This window comes from Grammomys surdaster, unplaced genomic scaffold (genome assembly GCF_004785775.1).
Source record: "Grammomys surdaster isolate TR1022 unplaced genomic scaffold, NIH_TR_1.0 130, whole genome shotgun sequence".
NCBI lineage: Eukaryota > Metazoa > Chordata > Mammalia > Rodentia > Muridae > Grammomys > Grammomys surdaster.
Window position 1 is genome coordinate 8,588,030 of NW_021604588.1, and position 9,983 is coordinate 8,598,012.

The following is a 9,983-nucleotide window of genomic DNA, read 5'->3' on the forward strand; positions in this document are numbered from 1 at the left end:
AGAGGAGAGGAGAGGAGAGGAGAGGAGAGGAGAGGAAGAGAAGAGAAGAGAAGAGAGAGAAGAAAAAGAAGAAAAGAGAAGAAAAAGAAGAGAAGAGAAAAAGGGAAAGAGAAGTGAAGAGACTCATTTCTTTCTTCTTCATGACTGTGGATACATGGTGTCCAAGCCACTTCAGTCACTCTACACCATGCCTTTCTCACTATGACGGGCTGTAGAGTCAGAGTAAACTCTTTTTAGAGTTGCACAGGTTTCTGTTTTAGAAAGACACTCTAATACAGGAAGAGAAAAACTGCATGGTCTGCCTTTCATCCGGGCAACCTCTTGTACCAAACATAATCCAGAGCATGCAAACCCAGCATGTCCATCTGCACAGCCACTTTGTGCAGTGACCTCAACCACCCATCAGTCAATCAAGACTGGAGAAGCCTACACAATCCCTGAGAAGTGGGCTTATGATGTTTTTTTTGGTCTGGAAACTACAAACTTTAAATGACTGAAGTGATATCTAAAACTGGGCTAAACCTCTCTGTGAGCAACCTCATCTGGCCCTGAAGAATATTTGTGTGTTCATGTCTCCCCAGGAATAGTGTCATGCCACCACAATATTATTAAATCTGGGTTCTACATATGAAAGATGTGTAATATTTGTGTTTGTTCTCTATCCTTATTGTCTCTTTTTCTCCCTTTCTTTTTTCTACTATTGCACTTTTTATAACATGTCACACACACACATATATATATATATGTACACATATAACATATGCACCGATAACATATATATATGTAAATATATACATCTCTATCTAGATAGATATATGTAGATATTTATCTATATATACATACATAAAATATGTATCTATATATATACATACATGTAAACTGTATGATTACTGCAGTTTATTTGGAAGTTCTCCTTTTAGTTTTCTGTAGCGCCCCCATATTGATTTTCATCCTCCTCACCAAGGATTCTCATCAGAAATTGTCACTCATTCTTTTCTTGTCACTGAGAGAAGATGGCACCTCTGTGTAATTTTCATGTGTTTTTCTTACGGTCAAGGCTTAAAACACACCTTGTCCTAACTCTCAGATAATAACTAGGCTTGATTTCCCTCTTTCTGGAACAGTCTTAGAATTAGAGCTCCATTGAACTCTTCCCAACTGTAGCAATTCTTCAAAGCACAATATTTATCCCCATGTTGAAACTTTCCAAAAGTCATCTATTAATATTAATTATTGGCTCCAGGGCAGTTTCTCATCTTGAAAAACAGCATTCATGTTTGTATGCCAAATTGTCATTTTAAACTACTGAGTATGCCCCTGACGTTGACACTCAGTCCTACTTTCGTGTCTGCTCACTGGGAAATTCCATTTGGAGTGGCAGGTTCAATGATATAGCAAAGACTGCAGCCATCTTTCCCTGTGACTGGACCTCACCTTTTTTTGTTGACTTTGACAGGTTTTATCAATGATTTACTCTCTGAGTCACCAGGTTTCAGTCAGTGTTGTCTTCAGTTCCCCTCTCTTCTTGCTAGGACACCCTATTGATTCATTGCTTGGAGAAATCTCTCTAGTTACCATTTGTTTTTAAATCCTGATGTGTCACCTCTGTCTCCCAGTGTTCACACTGCTCTAGTCATTGCCTCTTTACAAAAAGTGTTCTGCCAGGATGGCAAGGTTTTGGGTGACTTTTTCTCTTCTACTTAAAAACTCTTCTATTGGTCTCTATGGCCTAACGGAAAGTTCATGTCTTTAGTGTTTTTTCTACTTAGTTTTCAAACAAGCTCTCTATTTCACCTAGGCTCAACTTCCTGTGAACTCAAATTCCTAGTGTTTGCATCCTTGCTTAATTGTGTCCTCTCTCTGTTGCCGCCCCCTCTTCTTACTCTCTCCTCCCACACTACTTCAAACCAAAATCCTCTTGCCCTAATCTGTCTGTCTTCCTTCCTTCCTTCCTTTCTTCTTCCCTCCCTCCCTCCCTTCCTTCCTTCTTTCCTTCCTTCCCTCTTCCTCCTCTTCCTCCTCTTCCTCCTCCTCCTCCTCCTCTTCCTCCTCCTCCCTCTTTTGGAATTATTCTATCTACTCTATTTGTTTGACAACTATTAGTTGATTGTTTTGAATTGTTGCAGGAACTCATTTGTGTTCAAGTTGCCTTTTTGAATAGATTTTAATTGATATGAAAACAATTTTTCTGTTCTCTTTTGTCACTCACTCACACTGTGTGTAATGATTGCTTTAAATGCCTCATTTAGATGTCATTAAAACAAAGGGTTCTGTCTTATATACAGACTATTTGTCATACTGTAACTAGTACTGTAGATGCTAAAAGCATTGCTAAAATTGCTACATTTTCATCAGAATTTCTGCCCTAATCTTCACATTATCCATACAGATATTCCTTCTTCCTCCCACTAGTTTTGCTTTTGAAGAAAAATAGATTTATTTTTCTTTTATAGAAAAACTTGTTTCTCACAATGTGGGTTTTCTAATCTAATCTTTATTGTCACCCACCCATGCAGTGCACAGTGATTGCTCAAGATGCTTCATTTTTATGTCATTAAAACCAAGGGTTGTGTATTACACTCTGATAAGAAATTACTTTGCTTATATATCATTCTTACCATCATGTTTGTCAGTGTCATCTTCAATCTAAGCAGTTCTGCCTTTTGGAAGTTGAAAGTGAAAATAACCATCTGAGTCCAGTGCATTATAACAGAAGACATTGTATTATCAGTCTTTCATTTTATTGAAAAGAAATCATTTCTATTCTAGCACAAACAATGTATATTTTACATCATAAAGCAAGATATAATTTACATATTACATTTCTTATGAGATCTTTATTACCATATGCCATTCCCCTTTTTTGTAATTAGGTCATTACTTCTGGTTTAATTTAACCTGCCAAGTACTCTACTAATTGGCTCCATGTTTGGGAAGGGATTGTGGACATTGATAGTCCTAATGCCTTCATCTGTATATACTGATGGAGAGCAATAGGTATATGCCTTGAGTCTGGCACTGAGACACTCCTTTGGTGATTGACTTATAAGCTAATATCTAATGCTCCAAATCACTTGTTAAACTTATATTCTTTTTAAAGAGTTTGTCATAAATGAATAAAATTGAGTGTTAGTGGTATATTTCCCAGTAAGTGCTCAGATAAAGATGTTGTGCTATGGGTCTACCAGCTGCAGGTATGCCTATGACTAACTAGCAGGGGTTATTCTATGAACTTCCAAGAAACAGCTTATACAATGCATCGGATACAACCTCCCACTTACTCCTTTGAGTTTATGGGATCAGGTTTGTTTGATGTCTACTGGGAATGGATGTCAGGGTGAAAGTTTCAAATGACTTCAAACAACTGTCTTCCAAGATTCTGCATTCTTTAGAAAGCTTTTTTCATTTATAATTTCTCTTTCTTGCCTATAATCAAAATCTTTTAGCCATTCTCTGCAAATTTTAAATTCCCAAAGTTTACCAGTCTCTCAGACCTGTACTCACTTACAAATCAAAGAATATTTTTACAATAGGGATGCACTGTTCTTTTGAAACTTGGCAACACAGCAATCAATGGGACAAATACATGAGTGAGGAGACCCCTTAAAAACAAGTAATGTGCATTAAGCCAGACCACATAAACTATTCTGAAAGAAATGTTTTAATAGTAGTTGTTGAGAAGGGATCACTTCATGAGATCAAAGTACACAAGATGATCTTCCTTCTTATTATTGAACAAAGTACAAAACCACTTGAAATGTATTTTCAGATAGGTGCCTGTTAAACTGGAAAAACATCACCATTGACTCAACCAGATATGCTGAGGGAAGTACAAGCGTGTGCTAAAAGTAAACCTTATACTCCAAATACTTTGCCTGCCTGTCACTCATATTGCAAAGTTGACATACTTGGCCAAAATCAGTCTGAAGATTTTTATTCACTGAGAACTATGGTTATTAAAACCAAGCTGTTGATGAAAATATAAGTTAAAAAATATCTCTATACTTGTGCCTTAAATTATTCTTTGGTCAAATGATGTGAATTGTTGAGATATTTGAAAATATAAACCTATTTATGATTTCCAAATACAAGGTTATATTTATGTACAGCCAGATACCATTTCCTTACTAGAAAACAACGCTTTCAGATACTGTGTTAGTCCATGAATATTGTATGCTCTTAACGTCCCTTCTTGTTTCACGGCTAAAAAGTGCTGGACAAACAAAGAACAATGAAGGAAGAAAGGGAGAGAGAGAGAGAGAGAAAGAGAGAGAAGAGAAAGAGGACGTATGTATGGATGTAGCCTCACAACATCCCTGTGAGGTAGGAATTGTTAAACCATTTTATAAACAGGTAAACTAGACACAGCATGGTAACATGGTTTGGTCAAGTCCACCAGGAAAGTTGCCAAAGCATAGCTGGGAACAAAGAGAAACAAAGAAATACCAGCCCTGCCTCCCACCCTAGATACTAAAACTCATTTCAAAACCACTAAAATGTAAAAGTATGATTGTACTTAATTGTTTTTAAATTTAGACAAAGCTTTAAGTACTTCACTTAAACATATTACTTGTCTTTCATATTCCTGTGGAGTAAACAAAGAATGCTGTCTTCCCCATTGCTTTACCTGTATTTCCAGGGATAAGTCAGATGATACAGACTTTCCATTGGAGCTCAGGGTCCAAATTCAAGGTCAACTCTATAAACATCAAGTAATTCCTAATTCCATTAAAGCCCTAGTGTAAAAATGAAAACTGTTCTCAAACAGCTGCCTAGCTAATTGCTCTCTGACCTTAATGAGGATTTTGTATAGAATATGAAAAACAGCAAGATGCCCCACTAACATATCATTATTGTGTAAATAAGGACAGTGGTGATGGCAAAGAGTTTGCTTTTATAGTGTTTGAGAAACTGCAAACTCAAGCTTTCAATATTTTATATATAATATATATAAATATATACAGCATATATATATGTATATATAAAAGTGTGCATCTGACCACCTCTAAGGCACCAAAGAGATATAGACTATGCCTTTCACAATTCAGTATTTGTCTTCCTACAAAATTTTTTCCATCTCTAAAACTGAAAGTATTTCTTCTACCAAAGAATGAGTGACAGAAATTGTTCAAAAACAACGAGCATCTTTAACTTAGGATGGTTTATTGTTTGGGTTGGGTAAGGAGTGGGGTGATGGTGACACAACCTATAGCTCAGAGTTTAGAGTTCACCAGACATGGCCAACCACATCGATCAGACAGATCAGTGACCAGAACATGTGTACATTTATTTTTCCTGTAGCTGATAGAAAAACTTTACCATGACCAACATGGACACAATAATACAGTTTCTTCAGAAAGACTTTGGATTTTGAGAATCTCCTAGATAGTCTCCTAGAAAGACTTGGAAGGATACAGAGTAAGACACTGAAGTCAAACAGGTTACTGAAAAATGATCTTTCATATATATATATATATATGTACTTCTTTGGCTGCTGCAGATTTTTTTTTATTCTCCTACAATTATAGGAATGGAAGGGCTGAACCTAATGGAAGAAGACTGGAGTACAATTAGCAAAGCATGGATAGAAGGAAAGCACACACGTACACAAACACACACACACACACACACACACACACACACACACACACACACACACAAGCGAATGGTGATGGTATCCAAGAGGAAGAAGAATCATTTGTTAACTAATTTTCATTTTGTTTCCTCCCTTGCTTTTCTCCGCCATGGTCCCAATATTTTAGTTCTGGCTTTGTTTGTTTGCTTTTATTTTTTTTCCCGGCGGATGAAGAAATGACAGAACAGGATAGGTGTCTTATGGTTTTTGATTTCTTCTTAGGCCTGTTTAATTATTTTTTTTTCCTCAGTTGACTGTTGGCACCTGGTTCCTCTGTAAACTATATTCCTTGGCCTTCAGTCTCAGGTTGGCAATGCTGTTGGCCATGTTGATACCCTGTGCAGGGCTATTGTTGGCACATGTGGCAGAATAAGTAGCCATGGCGCTGTAGGGACAAAGGAGAGAGCAGGGAGAATAACAGACATTAGTTTCACAAAGCTGTAAGACCGTGCCCTGGGTGGATATACTCTCAGGACAGGGACAAGCAGGGCAGTGGGGTTGAGAGAGGACCTCTGGGTCTTTTACAGCCCCAGCTTTCAATTAGTTTAAGGTCCTTGGAAAAGGGTGCCCATCTTTTTACAGGGCACAGGGAAGCAGAGGAGAACGAGACAGGGTAGGGAAAGGTATTTGCTGTGCTGCATACAGTGAGTAATGATTTATTTCAGCGGTGAGAGGAGACTCATGTCAAATAGCAGGAGTTTCATCAGCTAGTTAGATTCTGGTCTTTCCTACCTATACCAGACAGCCTGTGAAACCAGCAAAGGAGAACGGCAAGCATGTGACAGTAGATAAAACAAAGTTTGCTTCTTCATTCCAGGAAACTGAACTGGACTCGAGTGCGTTTTGGATAATCAATAATACCATAAGAAATGATGTGCTTATAGAATCACTTTAACAGCCCAACATACTCCTCTGGAATTGTGATTCATTGGATGATAGTAACAAGCATTGTCAAGTCAAGGCTTTCCTATCAATGGGTTTTGATTTTTATAACTTCTCAAATGTATTTGACTAGAACACATCATCGCTGGGGAGAAGCACTTTGGAAATATTTAAAATTTCAAAATATACTTCCCAAGTTATAGTTTTACCATTCTTGACCTCAGATGTAACTGTTTCTCATTGTTTATGCTGTTGGGAGAAACATGAAGCTAGATTTGATTGTCACAAACTACAATTAAGATACAGGCAAGAATTCATTACTACTGGGGTTTTATTTATTGCATCCATGAATCTTTTTTAAAGGAAAAAAATGGGATGTAGATGTGGGTGCAAATAATCTCTTACTTTATATGAAATGGTTAAAAGGAAACTTTTATAAGTAAATAGAATGCTTCTAGCTGTTTCTAAGATTAGAAAAATTTCTTTCAACAGAGAGCTGGGATGGGGCTTATAAATGGAATGACATGTGCGTTTCTGCTGCCTGCATTCCAACGGGATTTTGTAAGCCACACTGGAGTTTGTGGTTCTGGGATCAGATGACAAGATCGGAAAGAAGGAAACCTAAAGCTAGAGGGACTAGATCCTTAATATTTATCTGGAATAGCACAGAGTCAAGGATAAAGTTAGGACTCACTGTAGTCTATTTCAGCTCAGAGTCTAGCATTTTCCAAGAAAAAAAAAACTGAGTTAAGGAAATATACTAAGTATCAGATCTCTTAGTCCTTCTACAAAATACATGCTTTCAAAGCTTTATTACATGTGTATAAGTAATTGTGAGGACAAAGTCTACATTACAGCAGTAGGAGAAAGAGTTAGGATTACAAAAATTTGTACTTTTATATTTTACTTTTTCTAGCTTTTACTCTTATTGATCACTCTGGGTAGTTAGTCTTAAGCCTCCCTCCCCCAGACAAGGTTCTCCAGTAGCGTCTTGCATTTTTGATTTAATCATTTCTTTCACTTTGATTTTATGGCTTGTTCAGTAGCCATCACTGTTCCCTACCAGCTCCATGGGCAACACATCTGCTTTCTTCTCCATTATATTTTCAGGCAGAGCTGACCCTATATCCAGCAAACATTTGGTTTTCAATAGACCATTTATTAAGTAAAAAGTCATAGCCAGATATAGGGTGATCAAAGTGACCTGTGCTCTGTGTCTCTGACGTCTGTAACCCTACTGTAGTGATTTCAAAAAATGATTCATTTATTCTTGAGAACTAGTGCTTTCTGTAAAATGAGCTATCTTAGTGAAAGGAACAAAGCCAGAATGGTGTGGTATACAAGAGCATCATCATTGCATATTCTTGGATTGATAAAACATCTTTTCACAGTAAAAAATGCATTACTACATTAAAGCTTAATAAAACAAACATTATCTTTATCACTCTCCAGCCACAAGGCAGAAGAGTCCTCAGTGAAGGCAGGCTTGACTTATGAGTAAATGACAAGAACAATCCACTAAGACCGGACAAAAGCTGGATAGATAGCATTTACTTTCTAGATGAATTGTATGCTTCTATCTAATATCCTACAGGAAACCAATGCAAACCTCAAATTTATAGTTCAAATATTTCCAGGATATACCAAACACTCAAAAATTTAGAAGCGAAGAAAAAGAGCGAACCAAACTTGGAGAATGTACCTAAATAATAGATTATTATAAAATAAAATTAGCCCTTCTAAACCAAGTTTCTGTGAGAATGTCAAGTTCTAAATATGGTCCACAGATATTAGCATTTTAAAAGTATGGCATTAGAGCATGTCTGTGTGATTTGTTAAATACTGGGAAGAAAATTAAATGACTTTTGAATATATAAGGCTAAAACTTCATGAGAGAAGAAAAATGGCCAGTGTTAAACTATAGATTGTTATGGAGTAATATTGTGTTTACTTGGTCCAAGTTTCTGTTTGTTTGTTTGTTTTTGGTTTTGGTTTATTGAGACAGGGTTTCTCTGTGTAGTTCTGGCTGTCCTGGAACTCACTTTGCAGACCAGACTGGCCTCGAACTCTCGAACTCAGAAATCCGCCTGCCTCTGCCTCCCAAGTGCTGGGATTAAAGGCGTGCGCCACCATCGCCTGGCTTTGGTCCAAGTTTCTAAGAGAGCTATTACTCATTCCTTAAGATTCTGGACAGCAAGTTCCTACTTAATAGAAATCCACCTTTTCTTTGATAACTGAAAGTATTCCATTTCCTCACTGGGAAGAGATGTTTGAACTTTGGGGAGCATGTGTTAATTCTCTGAAGTTGTTGTTATTATTTTTCCAAATTGCCTACTACAGTATCAATATCAATTCTGTCTATAGTACGTCATTTTGGCTATAGTTATTTCATAGTCTCCTAACTACCTTATCTGATGCTGTAGCTGGAGTAGTTACTATGGTAACACATCTCTTAGAAATACTGTGTTCCTGTCTCATTAGGTTGACAGAAAATCAGAAGGATTGATCAGTTTTCTCACTCAAAACCAAATGAATGAGAATTAGGATAGTACTTCCGGAGGAGACTGCATAGTTACCAAGGCATTCAAGTGGCATCCTGCACATGCATGGCAGAGAACACTGTCTTTTTGCTTTCTAGGGCACTCCTGTGATGACCGCAACATTCTAGCAGTGATTCTGTGGCAATGTTATATGGAGTCCCTCAAGTTAAAAAGTCAGAAGTTAAGAGAGCAGTTTACATTAACGAATGAAGTTTGTACTTCCATGGGAGGTTTGGTAAGTTGTAGTCCTTTCACTTGATAAATGCTTAAGAAAGTCCTGAACATTCAGTGACTGTGTTAATGTATTGTAGCATTCGGTAGCTGAATATGTAGGTTGTAACGAACAGACACCATCTCTATTCTCTACCTCTTAGTAAACATTTAGGATAGTCCCACAGTCATATTTGCAGTGATATTTTATATACTTCCTTCAGGGTGTTTGGCATAGGTCTACTTTTACAGCTCAAACTGAATGTGCAATATAGGCAAGCCATTCTGTCTATAGTCTATAGCTTTTGGACATGTCCATGACAGCTCATGTTCATGACCAGTCAGAAAAGACAGAATTAACTACAGGTATGTTACTAGGTTGCTAACTGGGTGTCTAAAGAGTTGCTTAGTCATGCTTTGAACACAGCGTTGGAAGATGGAAGACTTTCTTGCTTAAGTGACAACAGATGCAGGGGAGCCTTGGACGGCTGCCAATCCAAGAGACTGTTCATGACCACCTGTTTTCTACGTCATGGAAACTTCTGCTTTAGGAAACAAAAGAGCCCTAAAAATTTTTTCCCACCAAAGGGACACCTATAAAGGTAAATAATTGACTTCAACCAATTCATAGGCCAATTCAGCCAATGTAAAATTACCACTTGTTGCTACATAGAATGAAACTTCCTAAATTGAGTGAGTGAGGAAAGGAGGGAGGG

At 37.3% G+C, this 9,983-nt stretch overlaps 1 protein-coding gene across 3 annotated transcripts in view; it reads right to left on the reverse strand.

Annotated features, from left to right (window-relative positions):
• Positions 1 to 9,983, reverse strand: part of Prrx1 (paired related homeobox 1) — a 78,054-nt gene that overhangs the window by 8,609 nt on the left and 59,462 nt on the right. Inside the window, exon 4 of one of the 3 annotated variants that reach the window (XM_028761209.1) lies at positions 2,725 to 6,020. The exons of 1 other annotated variant lie outside the window; for it this stretch is intronic. In XM_028761209.1, coding sequence (XP_028617042.1) covers positions 5,882 to 6,020 — 139 coding nt within the window. In that variant the 3' untranslated portion in view covers positions 2,725 to 5,881. Of the gene's footprint in view, positions 1 to 2,724; positions 6,021 to 9,983 lie in introns of those variants that run through there. One more of the 3 variants, XM_028761214.1, reaches the window with a different exon arrangement.